Here is a 19,672-nt window from a genome sequence, read left to right as displayed (position 1 = left end):
AACCAGAAATGACTCAGGAGCATCGGAAGCGTTTCACAGAGCGGACAATGAGCTGACCTCATCTTTGCATATTATGTTCCTGTTTTCTCTTCCTTCTCCCTGCTTTATTTTGTACAAGCCTTTTGGACTGTAAGTAATTCTTTATTTTTTTCTTTTGTTTTTTCTAAATTTTATGTACACTGCAATGTTAAGCGTTTTAACATTTTACAATTAGGGTTTAGGAAAATACCCACAATCCTGAGAGAGAAAATCAGAAGATCTGACAGCTCTGATTTGGGCAAACTATCATCTAAGGTGTCTGAACTGGGTGCCATAGACCAGAAAAGGCTGGCAGAGCAATCCTATGCAGTAAGCCCCTCTCAATATAGAAAGACTTAAAAAAAAGGTAAAGGACTGCTGACAGTTAAGTCCAATCACAAACAACTCTGGGGTTGCAGCGCTCATCTCGCTTTACTGGCCAAGGGAGCTGACATTTGTCCGCAGACAGTTTTTCTGGGTCATGTGTCCAGCATGACTAAGCCGCTTCTGGTGAAACCAGAGCAGCGGATGGAAACACTGTTTACCTTCCTGCCGGAGCGGTACCTATTTATCTGCTTACTTGTGAGCAAACCTGCGTAGATTTTCACTGCTACTATGATGGAAACAGGAAACTACAGGCACTCAAGGAATGTAGGAACATAAGAAGCTGTCGTTTATATGGAGTCAGACCATTAGATCCATCCCTGCTCAGTATTGTCTACACAGACAGGCAGCTATTCTCCAGGGTTTCAGACGGGAATCTCTCCCACTTCTACCTGGTAGATGCTGTAACCTAGGACTTTCTAAATGCAAGGCAGATGCTCCACCACTAAGCTACAAACATTCTCCAACAGTAGTTCTTAAAAGGCAGCCCCCTACGCAGCATGGCAAGCAGAATGAAAAGGAGGGGGCTCTCAAAAAGCAGTATGTGTTACGGTATGGGAGTCTCCCATTCAAAGGGCGGAGTTTACAACAATTATACAGGGATGCTGAAGCTCCTTGGCAATGCCGAAAGCAGCTCCTTGGATCCTAGCCTGACTTCTGAGGGCAGGATACTCCTGGAGGCTACTAAATCTGGCAACTTTAACATGCAGTCCGAGGCGTAGGTCGATGACGTCTTTACGCCTACGCATTTTATATGGTACCCTTAAGACTCTTAACCTTTGGTTTCTGTTCTTTCAATTTTTCTGGGTTTTTTTTTTTTTGCAGTTTAACAGCGTATTTCGAATTAGTTGTTGTGGTTTCCTTCAGCGTCTTCCCCACAACAACAGCAAATCATTTTGGCTCCCAGTTTTCTTGCTATGATTACTGCCAGGGGTGGTGGTGATAGGGCTATTGTAAATAATCACTCAGCATACTGTAAAACTTCCCTGTTTAAGAAAGAGTCAATTGCTTAATGATTAGGAATAAAGAACAGAACAGAAAAGGTTATATCAGTTTCTTCACTTCCTATTTTTATCCCAAGCAACTATGTTAAGTCACTGGTCTTTTCATTACATCAGCTAGCTCTAAATTCTTTCACTTCATTGATGGGTTTTAAAAAGGCAGCATTCATTGCATCTGTGTGTCCCCTAAAGGCAGCTGTTGCTGTGAAGTCTTGCATTTTTTGCATCTGCCCCCAACCCTTAATATTATACAAATATCAAAACACCCCAAGCAGCTCCAGGTGTCCCTTTACCAAATTTTTCGTGTGCCATAGACGGTCTTTTATGGATTGCAACAAAATCTATCTATCTCTATATATACATGCAGCTAACAACTGATGTGCTCCATACACAGCATATAGTTAACACTGCACAACTGAAGCCAAAATATACACAGCTAAAAGGAATGTTACAGGGGGCCTCTCTCTTACCGAACAAAGCAGTCTCAGTTTGGCTCTTTTTCTCTAGCACTACCACATCCGCACATCGTTAGCTGGAAAATTCCAGATATATGCTGTAATTTTTTGTGCTCCCCCCCTGCTCTTCAATGTCCAGATGCCATTACCCCTCCCCTCCCCTCCTTCCTTATCTGTCCCTGCTAGTTTGGTTCTTTGCCAGCTGTGGTCAACAATTAATACAACCAAAGTTTTTTTGGGGGTGGGTGGGGGGTGTAGAGAGGTGGAAATAGAGAACACCCCTTGGCAACTGGCACGGCCTCACAGGAAATACCAAATAAAAACTTTTATTATGTATTGTTTAACCATTTTGTTTGCCTGTAGGCCACCCTGCTATTGGTGCAATTTAGCAAAGCATGCTCCGTCTGGATGAGCTGCGCGCAGACTCTTTGTTTCCAGAATCTGTCACGCACAATCATTGCTTCAGCATGTGGCCTACTAAAGAAAGCGGAGAAGCAGCATGGCAGGCCTCCAGCCCCCCCGAGTTCCTTTTCATTAGCCAACTAGTGACCAAATGTTAAAACGGATGAGTAACCTTTTAATATTCATGTAATTAATTTACTTTCCTCCCTTTAATTATGGAAGTCCTGACATGAAAAGCCATGGGGGGAAGCACCAGCAGCAAAGGACCAGAGGGGAGGGGACTGAGGGAGCTCTCTTTGCACCCCTCCCCACCCTGCACCTCCATCGCTTGCTCTTTGGGATACGGAATGGACCACAGATTGCCATTATGCATGGCTGCAAGCAGAGCTAAACAGTAGGGGAAATTCCAGGGCTTATAAATATGTCCGTAACATTCTCTTGAATGTATTAATTAGTCTGGTATTTTAAATAGATTCCCCACCCCTCCCCCCATGTTTCCCCTCCCCCATGCTCCAGATATAATAGCAATGGGAGATTAAAAACTCTTTTCATCAACATGCAATTACAACATATACTTCCTCTTCTTAATCAGCCGGCTAATCTACTGACGCATACAGCCATTCCCTCTCCCCCAGGATCCAACAACAAACCAGGCTCACTCTTCATTCGCTTCACTTGCTACTAAGCTATGACTGATGTGTAAAACCAGTTAGTATGACAATCCCACGCCGTTTTCTGGACACTTGAGCAATTGCCGTAGTTTCCAAATCCCCCACTGTTAAGGCCATGCAATATGGGCATAACTCTAGTAGTATTACTACAAAATATACGTATAAAGTTTGTTCTTGGCTTACTGAATGTGGCTAGTTTGAAGGAAACAAATCACAAGCCTAGGTTTAGGCAACATGACAAGCCAGACCATTACACATTTCCCGGTAGCAGAAGGAGCAGTGGTGGTCCAATATTTCAGTAACATCCACCACCAGCCCGCTGCTTGCTCACATTAAACCATGGTTTATTTTAACTATGCTTTAATGTGACATGCAAACCAGGTCAGAGTAACTAGTATTATTTTATTAGTCCTATTTTGTTTTTGTCTCTCCCTGCCCTACCTGGAGATGCCAGGGATTGAACCTGAAACCTTTTGCATGCGAGGCAAACACTCTACCACTGAGCTACAGCCCTTCCCACTGTCTGTGCCATCTTATGTAGTTCATATATTTCAGATACATCAAAAGCACCAGAATTGTTCATGCAATGAACAGAAATTTGGGATCTAAATCACAGAGCTAAAAGAAGACCCCGTATTTCACACATGCACGGAAAGGGGATGGGAATGCAGCAACATCAATGTAAAAGACAGGAGCAAAGTGCACAAACAATGGAAATTTTTTCACGGGTTCCCACTTGTCTTTACCTATTAGGAATGTCTTGTGGTTGGCTTTAAAAAAAAATCATTGAGATGGAAAAGTTCCTTGTTGGACACCTACCTTCAGTAATGCGTAGAACAAAGGTATGTCATCTGTGACATTAATTGCTAATCCAGGCTATAATATTTCACATATTCACTGGGAAAGAATTTCAGCTATGCAGTAAACCAAGCAGCAGGGATATAAAAAGAAAATCGAATGCCTTATGATCAATTAGGAAACTGAATACACCCCCCCACACACACACACACCTAGGCTAAGGGAACCTGGATGCCAAAGAGAGATCCAAGGAGAGAAAACATTTAAATTTAGGGCTACCATGGCAAATCAATACTCCATTCCTTCTCCTCTTGTGCCTGTGATTATTAAGGTTTTCCTTTTAAAACTGCACCACTTCCTCCTCTCTTCTGAGAGGCCAAATGCTCTGTATATTCAAATCTATGCCTAAGCACTGGTGCAGCTATGGAGGCCAGGCTATGCATATGTAAATGTCATTTGTAGTGATTTCAACAACAACAAAAAATCAGTGGGAACTTTCCTAGATCTCAATCCAGCTGGTGATATCCTTATGTAGAAAGATGATTCTACAATCTGATTAGTTTAAATCAGAAATAGCAAAGGGCCTTGTAGGGGAAAGCACTTTAGTCGCCAGGATCTGAAAGCATTGGGGAGTTGAGGTAAGATGTCCATATCCAGTCGAAGTCAAATGATGACTATGGATGTCCAACAGTAACCCAGATCACATTTAGAAAGGATGGGAAAGGCAAGAACAGCTATTGGTTTGCAGTCTTCTACTGTGCTTGTAGCTTTCAGAAAGTTACTCCATTGAGAATGGTTGCAAATATACAATCTGTTCAATGCTAAGCTTGCTTGGTGGGGCAGGTTTGCTTGCTCTTGGCAACTATGTCAACCTTTGAATGGTAAATGCTGGTGTTACAAAATGAAAGGCAATTCAGGAAGCTCAGATAAAGTTCAGGTAATGTTTACACTGGTTATAAAAATCTGGAAACAATGCAGAGATTCAAAAGAAGCATTCTTTGCTGCTGTTTCTGTTTTGTTTTGTTTTAATACGGCCTTTAAACTTGGCCAAAGGTAAACTCTACCCTAACTCTTGACTTGTACTGAGCTGAAACCACCTTATGTTAATATATCACAGTTCACTTTCTTGACTAAAACTAAAAGACCAACAATAAAAAAATTCTTTAAATATATTAGGGACAGGAAACCGGCTAAGGGAGGCAGTTGGCCCTTTGGACAACAAGGGAGTCAAAGGTGTCCAAAAGGGGGGAAAGGAGACTGAAGAGAAGCTGAATGAATCCTTTGTGTCTGTCTTCAATGTAGAAGATGTAGGGTGGAAGTTTAATGTGAATTAACATATTCATTAGGGGAAATAACTATTTATCAAAGTATTCAGTATATATTTTATTTTCTCACTCTTTTGATATTTAGAATGTTTACTTAGGAAGATCCCTTCAGGATAATTGTCTGAAACAGTAAATTAATTTCTGCAGATTCTTGCATCATATGACTCCTAATCTATACAGCTGAAGAGCTTTGGGATGTCTCAGAGTTCTGTTGCTAGTGCTGCAAAATGAAGTAGATTTGTATTTTTCTAAGAACTTCTGTATACCACAGCTTCAGTGAGAGAGCATACATTTTGCAGGTTCAATCCCTGGTATCTCTAGGTAGGGATGGGGAAGACTCCTGCCTGAACCACCTCTACAGAGCTGTACTCTGACTTGAAATAAGGCTGCTTCCTATGGTCCGGATTCTCATATTTTTATTTATTTATTACATTTTCATACTGCCCTATGCACGTAGACCTCAGGGCAGTTCACAACATACAATATAAAAAACACAAAATGCATAATAAAAATAAGAACAGAAACATACCAATGATCCCCCTTCCACAGCACATTTAAAAGGGCATTGGATGTCAATCAGCCAAAGACCTGGTTAAAGAGGAACGTTTTTGCCTGGCGCCTAAAGGTGTATAATGAAGGCCAGCGGAACTTCCTTGGGGAGAGCATTCCACAAAAGGGGGTGGAAGAAAATAATAATAATAATAATAATAATAATAATAATAATAATAATAATAATAATAATAATATTCTATTTCTATTTCCAAATATAAATATAAATCACGTCTCTCAAACGTGATTATATCAAGGCAATAATGCTATATATGGCTTTTTAATTCCACACTTTTGATGTGAAACATTTAGCTTTACACAGTGCGCAGGACTCTCCAAAGTCTTCCCACTCCTAATGGCATTAATTGCAAACTGAGCTTTCTTTCACAGTCTAGTAGAAACTAGCTTTCTGGAACTGGGATCTGTACAGACTTTGGTCCATTTAACAAGGTCAGACTGTTTATTCTCGACCAAATTCTTTCCCACTGTAAAAAGGTACTTTTAAATGCCACATTCCATAGCCAGTGCCAGTAAGTCACTGAAGCATATTTTCCCACAAGAACTGATACGATGGATGGGACTCTACTTATTTAAAATTTCTACCGTTCGAATTACATAAGGTAAAGATAGCTTGTAATGAAACAAATTGTTTAAAACTATCCATGCCTTTGTTGCATTGAAGTTTCAGATTGGGTATTCGTTAACCATAGCAGTGCCATACAAATACAGCAAATGGTATATCTTCAGTAAAGGAGAGTGAAATCACACATGAGATGAAAAATATAGTTGAATAGACATATATTAACTATATATGTTAATATATGAACTGTTCTGCTGATTATATGAACCTGATTGTATATTGATGATCTTAGGAATCCGAGAAGCCTCCAAATATAACTGGACTCCAACACCCAACTGTCCCAGCCAGCATGACCACTGATCAGGGATGATAAATAGTTTTAGACCAGCAACATCTGGAGGGCCATAGCTTCTCTGATTTATTAGTAAGAGTAAACTTGCAGAATATGTAGATGGTTCAGCGTATGGCCTGAAGGCACGTGAGGCCACCACCTTGTTGAAGCTATGCAAGACAGGGTCTGGTCAGTATTCGGATAGGTTAAGAACCTGGGAACCACATACACCCCCAACCAAGTTCCACAATGGAAGAAAGGCACAATATGAATGTATAAAAATAAATAAATAAATAAATAAAAGGCTATGCCTTTAATTATGTTGGTGACCCTTTCTGGCAAGGTACTTGTTCCATGACAGGCTGACTGAGGCTGATGTCAGTTGCAGTTCAACAATATCAGGAGTGCCAAGGGCTCCCCATTCTTGGAATAAAATAACATGTAAACCAAACTGTCATTGAAACAAACGTCTGATTATATCAACATTGTAGCTTTAGATAAACTGGGTAAACTGGGCTGTACCTTACCCCCCCTCCAAATAAATAAATTACTTAGCTCACTGCATTCATTGCAATTTTTGGTGCCATTTCTACTATACCCCCCGAATGAAGCAACCTATCATGTCCATTTGCACCATATCAAGTCAAGCCATCGGTCTATCCTGTGTAGCACAATCAAATCCAATTGGCAGAAGCTCTCCAAAGATTCAAACAGTTCCCGCCTCTTCTAATCAAAGCTTTCCCAAGAGCCAGCACCAACACTTGCAGAACAGTTTAACTCCACATGACACTGAATACTTGTCCCCACTGTTCTGCTTCTGAGAACAAGCCCAGATGTTCAACATAGGACTATCAATTGCTCCGATTTCCTAGCTCTGGGACTGGTATTCTCTATATAAACATGTGTCGATTTATTCTGAGGCTTCCATTCATTTATCAGAGGAAGCATCAAGGGATTACAAATGACAGAAATATGCCCAGAAGGTTTACCTGCCAAAAGAATGCTTTACTATTTGGGAAGTAATCATTGCAGCTAAAATACTTTGAAGTTATCGGTTTGCAGCACCCAGTCAACTAGGCCGGATCAGTTCTTTATGCTGCCTTACTTTCACGGCTCTTTCTGTTCCACTAGAGGAGTTCCTTTGTAGTCAGAGAATGAGGATGTATCTTGGGAAAGAACTGATACTTCAAGAAATAATTCTTTATCTGGCCTCAATATACTGCACCGCTGTAGGAAATGACAGAGAGTTCACATGTCGAATGATCATAATGATAACCCTGACAGGGGACTTTCTATAACTTCATTATGTGCACAGCTCCTAGAACATGAGGTACTCAGTCCTGTATAGAAACATCTGTTAAGTGACTCCCAAATTGTTCACCCTCAAGGTGAAGAACAGAAGCGAAGACTCTAAACTCTGGGGAGAAGAGTTTAGGTTAAACATTAGGAAAGGCTTCCTGATGATTTAGATAAGCTCAGAAATGTGAAGTCATTTTCTTTGGACAGTTTGGACAGATATCTGCAAGGGAACCATTAGCTGGAAAATGATAATGATTTAGAGCAGGAGGTTGGACTAGATGACCTATTAGGTGCTACCTACAGTTCTATTATACTATGAATGGAGATTGTAGGCATCGGCTGTGTCAATGTGCAACTAAACCACAGGATCCATGTGGTACACAGGAGCCCTCGTAAGGTTTGGAGCAGTGTCAGCAGTGTAATGTTCTATATCATTGTTCCCAACTGCTGTTGGAAGTCTGGATGCAAGTCAGCTGGCTGAGAGAGGTTTGCATGGGTTAAGAGAGATAAGATTTCCAGCTTCCTATCTCTGCACCTTTATCTCTATGCAGACCACTTTAGCTCTTTGATGACCAGTAAGTCTTAGGTTGCATCCTGTTTACAGTTTCCTGCTCTTCCCCACACACTTTCTCTGGACCTTGAGGCAAGCGGTCAGTTTGGATTTGTCTTCTGAGAATAAAGGGACAAGCATAGCTTTCTCCATTTCTCCAACCAGATAGGCAGCTAGGACTACAGAATGCTTTCCTATCAAGAGTGTACTTCCTTTAGTAAACATAAGCTTTCTTATTTTATACCAAAGCCTTAGTCTGAATACCTTTCAACTAAAGGTATGCTCCAAGCAAGGGTTCATTTAACTAAAGTCAACTTCTGCTGCAGCAGACAAACTCCATGTGCCAACATATATACCTGGACCTGACCTTGTTTATTTAAGAAGCAGACTGTAGCTATAAGCTAGGGGTATTCTTTATCATTTGCATATAGTGTTAAGGCCACTTCTGTAATAAGACCCTGCCATATGGGATGTCCAGGAAGAACTGTAGCTCAGTGATGAAGCATCTCCTTTGCATGCATGAGGAGAGACTCCCAGTTTAAAATCCAGGAGAGCCACTACCAATGAGTTAGATGGGCTAATGGTGTGACTCAGTATAGGGCAGCTTTCATATGTTCCTTTGTGCCTCTGGAGCTGCCCTTTAAGATTACTAGGAAGCTTAAGCTTCAGATCTGCCACAAATTCTCTTGCACATTTTAGAACTGAAAGGTTTGCTTGAGAGGCAGGTGGGGTTTTTTGCTCATGCTTGGAGAGCACAATCTTTTTTAAAAAACTGAAAATGGGACACATAGTGGACCGTTTTTATTTTTAAATTCTTGTTTGACTAATATGATCACCCAAATATCACTACAAGACCAAGGAAATAATATCTGATCATCTCACATTTTTCCTACTCCAATGCCATAAACAAATGGCAATTAATTGATGCACAACCAGGTTACAAATAGTCATGTAAACAAGCCCATGGTGCCATATTTTATTTTTCTCCCTCTTGTGCACTCTACTCACATTGCCTGCTGAGCAAAGCAGCAACTGCTACATTATCTTTTAAGAAACTTGCAGGCCTCCTTCTAAGCACTATCAAGATGTGATTCAGAAGGGGAGGAAAAATGCCAACTGTACTATACCTCCTGTGTAATGTGCAGTCGCTGCATATTAAAACAATTTAATGAAGTAGGAAAAGATAAAAAAGCATAATATTCAGGGAAGTCCACCTTTGTATATCGTCTTGGAATGTCAATCAGGCTTTGATTCTTTGTACACTGGACTTTTCATGAACTTACTTCCACGGAAACAAGTACAGGACTGAGCAGTCAGATTCAGCAATTTGTAGGAATAATTTACCACCCTGCAGTAATGGCAATCGCTTCAGATAAAGTTCAACTGTAATGCTTCTCAAATAGTAACACCTATCTTTTGCTTTATTTAGTTGTTCTAAAATAACGACCAAAGAACATCTATGCAAAACTAAATCCTGAAATTAGATTTAAAGAAAGAACGCATTGAAACTTACCACAGATGTAAGAGCCATTTGAAAACTGTAGATCCTTGCAAGGCCAAAGTCGGCTAATTTTATCTGCCCGTTGCTGGTGACTAGAATGTTTTGCGGTTTCAGATCACGGTGGACCACTCTGTGCGAATGCAGAAAATCAAGCCCTCGTAGGAGTTGAAACATCATGTCCTAAGGGTAAGCAATTGAGAGTTTTGATGAGAAACAAAGTATGTCATTTTTGCACAGCTTAAATATATAGACAGGGCACCCTATATATACACTTAGGATATATATACAATAGGTAAGCCCCATTTAAGGTAGTGAGCCTTACTCCTGAATAAACATGCACATGGTTCTGATAAGTGTACCTATGCTTGTGTTCCTAGATACACACACAGCCCTCTTAATGCACATTTTTATCATCATCAACATCATTAATTCTGTTGGGAGCTGCCCAGAGTGCCTGGGGAATAAATAATAAATTATTATTATTATATGTTTGCAGAAAAGTGCTGCAATGGGGAGCCTTGTGTATTCATGGAGGCTTTCCACGGAATAAAGACCCTGGAAGTTCAAGAGTCCCATTCATATGGGAAACATCTAGATACACAAAGCTTCCTGCTGCAGAAATGTGCTGTAAACACATGAAGTGGCCAGAGGACTCACGCAGCTCCAGGGGCTCCCCCTCCTCTCCCGTAGTCCCACTCTACCTCATAAATCAACAGGAATTACATTAGTAAGACTAACTTTTCATATAGGGTGGATTATGAGCAAGCTGATAAACACAAGTCTCTATGTTATTAGAATTTGCACAACAGAAATAGGCTATTAACATTTGACAATTAAAAGCATGTAGTTAGTAAATAATATATTATTTATACACCATTATTCTACTCATAAAGCACCCAGAACAGTTTTTTAACATGAGGAATCATAAAACCAAAAAGATTTATTAAAAACCTGATGCAAATTTCTTGAGAGCAGTGCCTTGAAAAGGTGCCGTCTCCTGTATTCACACCTGCAGAGTTCACAAGACTTAAATGCAAGGGGGACAGGGGGGTTTGGCACAGTCACAAGAGCTTTGACCTGCAAGCTCTCAAGGCTTTTGAGCCTCCTTAATCAATTTCACATTCAAAATGCATTACCTAATCCAAGAGTGTGGAACCTGCGGTCTTTCAGATGCTGTTGCAGTAGAACTCCAATCATCCCTGGCCACTGAGCATGCCAGCTGGGGCTGATGGGAGTCCAGCATCTGGAGTCACTGGATTCCCACATCTGCTTTAATCCAACATGATAATTTACACACACGACATTTAATTGCTCAACCGAAGGGTTGAGTTTTGTAGCATTTTTTTTTAAAAAAATGAATCGGATCACTATAACGACCAATAAATATTAAAATCTGAACCAAAGCAACACAGAATATTCACAGATATTTGGTGATCATGTTTACTGCTTCTGTCTTTTACATGTTCAAATGCATACAAATGGGGGGAAATGCACCTGTTTTGTCACCTGTACCATTCCATAAGTCTCCATCTACAATTCTACATTTTAGTTTCTTTTCATAACACTAAAAATGTGATGGTTGGCAGGTAAAAGGCCCTGTGTGAGAGGCAGAGAAAGGAAGATATCCCAGGATAGGAGACTGGGAGAAGAAAGGAAAGCTCCCAGATGAGAGCTCGGAGAGTTGTACGAGACAAAGGTTAACTATGCCAAGGTCATTCTGAATACTAATTTCTACATATTCTATTTCAACATGAATTGTTGTGGGAATGGTGATATAAGCTCACCAATCTCACACAGTGAAAAATTCTTATGAATTCACTTTTGACACTGTATGTTAAGGAGCTAGTTCTCAAGCTTTACCCTTGATACTCTTTCCAGGAAAATATACAGGCCACTCCAAACCGATGAGATAAAAAAAAAGGAGAACATGGTGATGATCTTACCATGCCAAAATTGAATGTGAGCATCAGCCAAGATATGACATACTATCTTCATCCTGCCAGATGACTACCAGGCCATTCACCAAAAGATTTTAGTGAATCTTTCTTAAGCCTGCTGAAAGGAAATTTAGGAATCTCCTAGTTACTTATCATTTCCAGAGGTCTTCCTGAATAATAAATACTTGTTTTAAACCAGTAAATGTGATCATGAGAACTATACATTTATTAAAGCTCCTGAACTAAGTAGTACTGCAAACAGGCACATTTCTGGGAATGAAATACATAGTGGTGTGTTTTTATTGGCCGTGCATCTCGAGCTAACCCACTCAGTACTCTGTATCCTGTCTACTGATTCAGAACTACAGCTTACAGGCTGCAATCCTACGTACACTTACCTAGGAGTAAGTCACACTGAACTAATGGGACTAGTTCTGAACAGACACACATAGGATTGCCGTCAGTCATCGATTTGGCTCTATACAGCCGAAATTAACACCTCGATGAAGGGTTAAAGTATGGCAGATGTTGATAGCAGGCTCTCCTCACCAACAGGAAAGACACATGGCTATGGGGCCCAGATCTGGGTTTCTCTTTCCTAACAGCTGTTTGTGGACAGCAGCTAATTGTATCCACTTGTTTAACCTCAGGGATAATGTCTAGAGGGGACAAAGTGCCACAAGCACACTTTTTTCAACGGTCATTTCCTCTCTGGTGTAACTTGCATGACAGCATGTGACAAGCAGAAATTAATGGTGGCACTGCTGTGCCAATACCTCTTGAATTGCTTTGACAGTGGCTGCAGGCTGCCTGCTTGGCCACCCAGCCAAGACCTCACATGAAACATGGCAAGGGGCCCACAGCTCTATTCACTAACAAGACAGCTGGTCAGTGATTAGGAAGCTGAAACAATGCACCAAGGGGGGAGGGGGAAAAACATTTGCAAGCAGCTTCAGATCAGGAGATCAAGTTTACTCAAATAAGAGCATCTGAATGTTTCACCACCTCCTTACTCTGCATATTCAGGTGGACTAGGGCGACACAATTTTCGTAAGACAACCCCGGCAGAAATTCAACGAGGCATTTGAATTATGAAAATAGACTTGGGGACTGATCATAGTCGCAGTGTACAAACCTGCAGTGTACAAACCATGTGCAAACCTTACAAGCTTATATGGAACACCTTTCTGTGAAGTCTAACTTGCTCAGACCAGAGGTTCTCAAACTCTGCAATCTAAGACCTAGAAGAATCTGCTTAGGGCTGCCCTACTATTATGACAGTTACATTCAAGATAGGTTGTTATGGGTAAGTACACATTTGTGGCCATAAAGGTGGGAGGTGGTCCCTTGGGCTTGGGCTGAACTTATTTTTTTCAGGGATTAGGTTCCTGGGAAACTGAGAAAGGTCATGCAATAAAACAGCTTGTTCTTCACTGTCCCTGAATAAAGTAATATAGAGTTGACTGGGAGAAGTTAAGTAACCACTGTTTCTACAAAACCACACCTACTTCCCATGAGTCCATGCTAAAGCCACATGATGGAGGGGCGAAGATGAACCTTTGTCCACAAATGCGTTCTGGTAACTTTTTGCTCCCTGGCACCATACATTTCTCCCAATGTATGGACCAGAGGAAGAGTTCTCTGTTCTTCCTCTGCCCATCCCATTATGAGAGGAAAACAGGTGGGCCAGAAAGCAGGAGCAAAGCTAATTCTTTCTGTGGATCAACTCCTTGGAAAGTATGGGGGAAGAAACATCATAGAGGGGAAGAGGGAGTCTGCCACATTGGAATACTTTGTGGAGCTCAGTGGAGAACACTTGCTTTTCATGGAGAAGGTTCTAGGCTCAATATCCGGCATCTCTAGGTAGGGCTTAAACATACCTGTCTTAAACCCAGAAGAGCCACTGCCAGTCAGTGTAGAGTTGACAATACTGAGCTAACTGGACCAAAGGTCTGGCTTGGTATAAGGCAGTTGACTTTATATGACGTTGATATATTCACTGTATCAAAAATCTAAAAGATTTTTCACAGTTCTGCCAGTCTAACTAGGAATGCACATGGGACCTTCTGCATGCTGCCCCACTGAACTGTGGGACATCCCCAAGAAATATAGAGGGTAAATTTGTCAAGGGTAAGCTTGGTAAGAGGAACAGGAATCCAACTAGCAAGTGTTTTTTTTTCGAGTGAGGAGGAAGTTGTGGCAAATATAAACTGCCCTGTAATCCTCAGATGAAGGGCGGTATAGAAATGTATTAAATGTATTAAATAAATAATACATTTCCAGACGTAGAATAAGTGTTAAGGTCGGTATACTGCACCAACTTTCAACACAACTTTCAAATTCAGAAGAAAAAAGCGCAAAATAATTTGAGCTTGCCCTAGGAACTGATCAATAGAATGAAACCTTAAAAGATGAAAAAAACAAGTTTTCAAACAATGTATTATTTTCAAAATAAAATACCATTGTGCCAAAGAAATCTTGATGGTGGTAAGCAATTGGGGCTTTCTCCCGCTACCAATGAAGCTCACACAGAATGAATTCAGAGGGTTAATTTAGATATTGCTCAGTTCAGCAAACAACTTTAAGCAAACTGAAGTGCCTCTGCTACACCAGGGCCTAAGTAACCTTTCATTTACTCATGCCAATTAAGGGGGGGGGACCCCAACAAGAACCCACCAATCAGAGAACCCACCACACTAAAGTATGCACTGTTGCAAAATGCCACTCAATGAATTGGAAGCAAACTGGAAAGCAAATGAAAGAGGCTAGGAATCACCATCAAAAGAGTGCTGTTCTCTTTTGTGCCTTAGATATACTAAACAGTATTATTTACTGTGTGCCCTGCAAACTAGTGAGCAGCTGGGTGTAACACATTTCCATGCCATGTAACCTCTCCTTATGCAGAACCAGAAGAAAAGAGATCTCTCTGCTATGCCGTTCCGGTGGCAAAAGGAAAAGACAAGATGATGACTTTCCAGCTCATTGCACTTTTATAACATTCTCATCAATCACTGTGAGGTGGGTCTTTCTTGTTCTTGCTGGAGAAATGCTCTTGGTTTGCTGTTCACAATGCAGAATGACTTCACTAAATAGCTCATCAGGGTCACCTTCATCAGTTTCGTGTGTGGGGAGGACCCATAAAATTTAAGGCCTCCGGTTTGTTGCATGAGGGTCCACTTACTTAATTTTGATTGCAGGCTTGTGGCTTCAAGTTTTTCTCAAGCTGTGTCTGCGCTGACAAACCTCGCCACAGCTCATATTCAGGGACTATGTGGACCTGTGCTTTTGCAATTGTACTGCCTGAGCGCAAGTGGTACAATTCACCATCCTGAATAATTTTCTCTCTCTTCCTTTAAAACAAAAATTAAAATGCCCTTTGCTAGCTCTGAAGAAGGAAAATGTGAACAAGTATAAACTGATGCATGAAGGGGCAAAAAAACTTTATTTCATGTAAAGGTGGTGACCATTTAGGTAAGTCCAATTCACACGTGATCACCGATTCATGGGTCCTTTTGGATCTGGAAGAAGACAGAATGGGGATGAAATAGGGCATGCTTATATGCACTATGTGGGGGGCCGGGAACAGAATCCCCACGTGAAATGGTCGCTTGCTTGCTCATGGGGTCTGAACTGGCAGTGATTGGCCAGGACCAAGACCTTGGGTTGTAGTGGATAGCTCAATGAAGATGCCGACCCATTGTGCGGCAGCAGTGAAAAAAGCAAATTCCATTCTAGGAATCACTATGCAGGAACTGAAAATAAAAAAGGTACTCAAAATGATCAAGGGGATGGAGAAACTTCCCAATTTGGAAATGTTTCCACATCTGAGGCTTTTCATTTTAGGGAAAAGGCGAGGAAGAGGCAATATGACTAGAACTCCTGGGCACCCAAAGAATCTGGAAGTTGGAAGAGTCAGGACAGACAAAAGAAGCACTTATTCAGGCAGCGCTCAGCTAACAGAGGAACTAGTTCCCACAGGAAGCAGTCATGGTTACCAACTTGGATGGCTTTGGACAAATTTGTGGAGGATAAGGCTATCAACATCTACTAGCCATGATGGCTGTGCTCTGCCTCTGCATCGGAGGCAGTGATGCTGGGTCTGACCCAGCAGGGTAATTATATTCATTGTCCACTTGGCTCAGAACTGCCTACAATAACTGGCAGTGGTGCTCCAGGATTTCACGCAGGAGACTTCCCCAGCCAGAGGTTGAACCTGGAAACTTTTGCATGCAAAGCAGATGCTCTACTACTGACCGACAGTCTTTCCATTAACTTAAAAGTAGAAGCACAAGTAAGAAAACACATGATAGGAAAGCAAGTTAGCCAATGAAGAAAATGATAAAATACTCAAAATACAATTGCCACCTGTTCTCATGAACTAACAATTTCTTTCTGACTGTTCAGATATTTTTTGGATGCTCCAGAAAGAGACTGGGTTTGCTTTTTTTACAACCTTCCCGGGAAGTATGCTACCCTTTGCAGTTTTTGTTTACTGCAGCCAACAGGACGTCTTTGCTCTTCTAGAGGTACATTATGGCCTGTGCACATCAAATCAGTAAAAGTTCCATGATTGTACAGAAAAAAATGAGGCCAGTTTGCAAAATCCATGCAATTCACCACTGCAGGCCAAAATTGGCACTGCTTTGCCTGGAGAACTTTGGATCATAATCCAAAAACGTAATTTACTGCTTTGTGTGCTTTGGAAGGGAATACTACAACACAGCTGTAGTAATCACCCAGCCCACTGTGAATGCGACAATATGAGTGGGCTGGTTTTGGAGATGGGAGAGGTCTGAGTCTAGCCTTGTTGGTCCTGCCCTTTGCCCCTGATCTCCTCTGCTGCCTTGCAAGCTCATACCAACAGATTTGAGAACTTTGGAACCAGAACTTACACATGAATAGAGCTGCACTGGCCATTGTGGATTAATGCAAAAGTGCCTTGCACAGCAGTTTCAGAGCTTTGGAAATCAGCCCAGCCAAACCATCTTCCTCCAGGCTAAGATTCTGTACTATATATGTGTGTTGAGGACTATATCCAATAACATGTCTGGTTTGGAGCTGGTTGTCTGCATAACTAAGCTACTCGGGACTAGCCTTTCCCAAGGGAATTCTCAGGGCATTGTGCTCCCTGAAGCTTTCTCAGGCTGCAAGATAAACTGGAAGATGTGCAAGTCCACCCTGGCTGACTAACAAATTTGAGAAGATGGCATACAGCAAGTTGCTCTCCACTTGCCTTATGAGACTCAGGCAGAGATGGAGGATTACACGTTCAACAGGTCAAGTTTGGAACATTTGTGCATCCAATCTTTGGGACCTCTAGATCAACTGGCCTGAACTCCTTCCCAGTCCTACGCCTTGAGGTTTTTTTAACGGCGATGCTGAGCTCGAACCTGGGGCATCTTGCATGTAAATCATTATTCTCTTTCTTTCCAATTGTTAGATACTGAGTGCTGATACTTATGGTAACCAAAATGGCACCACCTTTGACCAGACACTGAAATCCAGCTCTGAGGGCTTTCTGGTGGTTTCCTCATTGTAAAAAGTGAGGTTACAGGGAACCAGGCAGAGAGCCTTCTCTGTAGTTGCGCCTGTCCTGTGGAACGCCCTTCTGTCAGATGTTAAGGAAATAAACAACTATCTGACTTTTAGAAGACATCTGACATAGAAGAGTTTGATGTTTTAATTTGTTGGAAGCTGCCCAGAGTGGTTGAGGTAACCCAGTGCAGGAACCCCAAGTTTTGCAGAAGTACAACAAATCCTTTTTTAAAAAAGAAAAGAAACCCAAAAGAGGCCAATGGAGACTGATCATGCTTTGTGGTCATGGAATGCTGGATGTGTGTAAAAAACGGAGGGGAGGAGGAACATCCACTTTTTAACTGAGTTGCGAGGTTCAGAAGATTCTCAAATAATGTTGTACTTTAGATTTCCCTGATCAACTATAACCTATGACCCAATTCATATCCTTACATCACTGGTAGAGAGCCAAAGCAGTGTGACTCCACCTATACCATCTTAGTAATGTATGAAGTGTGTCATGTGGACAGGGGCCATGCCCCTGCAGGCCAGCAAAACTGGTGTGGGGATTATTCATGTGCCTAGCCCTATCACCATGACCCACACCCACTAGTTCTTTTCACACTACAGCCCTGCTACATTGTTTTCACATTAGTCCTACACCATGCAGAGAAGGCTCCAGTGTTACCAGGGCAGCATGAGAGCAGCCATGCCTCAGATGGTAATATATGAACTGGGTCTTACTGTGTTTGCACTGCCTTTTGATGTTCTTGCCCTTGTTCCTCATTGTCAATTCCGATCTTCCTTGCAAATATCTTCCCTTCAGTGCTGACGGAAAGCCCCCTGGCCACAACTATGTGATTTCTGTTCCTTGCACAGCACCTTGCAGAATCTTGGTATCAAATCAATCTTTAACACCCTTGCACAGTATGAGTTCAAATGTGGATGTGGCATTGCTGGCTGCAAAGCCGCCTCTCTATCTGCTGCTCCTCTTTTGCTGAAACTGCACCACTACGCAGTCAAGTCTGCTATGTACCTTCCTTGATATGTGGGGAAGGAAGAGGAACTTAAAGGAATCCCATCCTCCTGGTGCCAGGGCATTGGTTTTAATCATGGTGGTAACTCAGCAAAGAACACCCGAAGATAATAAAACACATATTTAGAGATGGTTTGACTTCCCACAAGTCTTTTTTTCCCTTTCAACATCTCCTGTTTTAGTCTGTGTTGCTTCTCATTGAATGACAGGCCTGTGTAAGTCATACTTCAGTAATCTGAAGCATATGGCTCGTAGCTCACTGTTGTTTTTCTTATAGTTTCAGAATTAGTCTTTCCAATTTAAAATACATGAAAGACATCTGTATGCTCTTTCATTAAACTCCTTTTTATATTTATAACATCCTATGCATTCTTTTGGAATGTTTTCTATTGAACTGTGGAGTCCAGGCTTGGGCGGCAGCTATTTCCTTTGTATCACAGAGGGAGGAGTGCTATTAGAATAGATCTCCATCTCTCTCTTACACACACAACACAATATATTCTTTGCTTATCCAAACAGGGATGTCTTGGGTTAATTTCAAACGAAATAATATTTTATGTGGATTCATACTTCAGCCCACACACCCTCTCATTCCAACAGCTCTCTGACCCCCACTTCCACCACCCCCCACCTCCCTCTTGCAATAAAAATGGATGGAAAACTCCTTGGAATCTCCATTAATGGCTGTAACATAACATTCTGAAGCCTTTTGAGATTTCTAAATTGCAGCTGCACAGCAGAACTGTCCTACTGCAAAACAAATGGTATGTATTTTGTCTGCCGAATTTATTGCACCAAGTATGCTGAGATGGATTACATATAGCATCAGCTATGTTGGTCAAAATGGCATTCAGTGCTAGTCAAAATGTAAATCTAGGGCACATTTCATGTGAAAAGGAATAAGAGCAATTTTTCAGGAGTAAGTGAAATAAAATACTTGGAACATATTAACAGTATTCTTGATTCTATGCATTTATGCGAGCATATCTACCTGTATACCATCAAAATGTCCATTTAACACCAATCCACTACCTTTTTTGTGGGGGGGGGGGTACAGTGCTAACAAAGCTAAGCATTTTTGTGCTACTTCAGTATTACAGTGGGGGCACTGGATTTCTGATGAAATTTAACTAAGGCAAGGTTGACATGTCGTTTGGCTAAATTAAAATCTCAGCTCAATACATGTTGGCCTGGATTGCACGTACAGACACACAAACACTCCACTTGTGTGCATTCCACTTCTGTGCAACAGCATTACGTGTGTTGCTGCCAAATGCATAATTTTTTGGAACCAGGAAATGGTGCCAAGAGAGCCACGAAA

At 41.4% G+C, this 19,672-nt stretch overlaps 1 protein-coding gene across 4 annotated transcripts in view; it reads right to left on the bottom strand.

Annotated features, from left to right (window-relative positions):
* The window catches only part of CDK6 (cyclin dependent kinase 6), a 98,318-nt gene that overhangs the window by 38,020 nt on the left and 40,626 nt on the right, over nucleotides 1-19,672 (bottom strand). For all 4 annotated transcript variants that reach the window (XM_081164029.1, XM_081164031.1, XM_081164030.1 and 1 more), the window contains exon 4: nucleotides 9,877-10,044. In XM_081164029.1, coding sequence (XP_081020155.1) covers nucleotides 9,877-10,044 — 168 coding nt within the window. The remainder of the gene's footprint in view (nucleotides 1-9,876; nucleotides 10,045-19,672) is intronic.

Source organism: Podarcis bocagei, assembly GCF_964188305.1.
Source record: "Podarcis bocagei genome assembly, chromosome: 12".
Taxonomy (NCBI): Eukaryota; Metazoa; Chordata; class Lepidosauria; order Squamata; family Lacertidae; genus Podarcis; species Podarcis bocagei.
The sequence above is the reverse complement of the archived record's forward strand: the minus strand, read 5'-3'. Positions and strand labels throughout refer to the sequence as shown.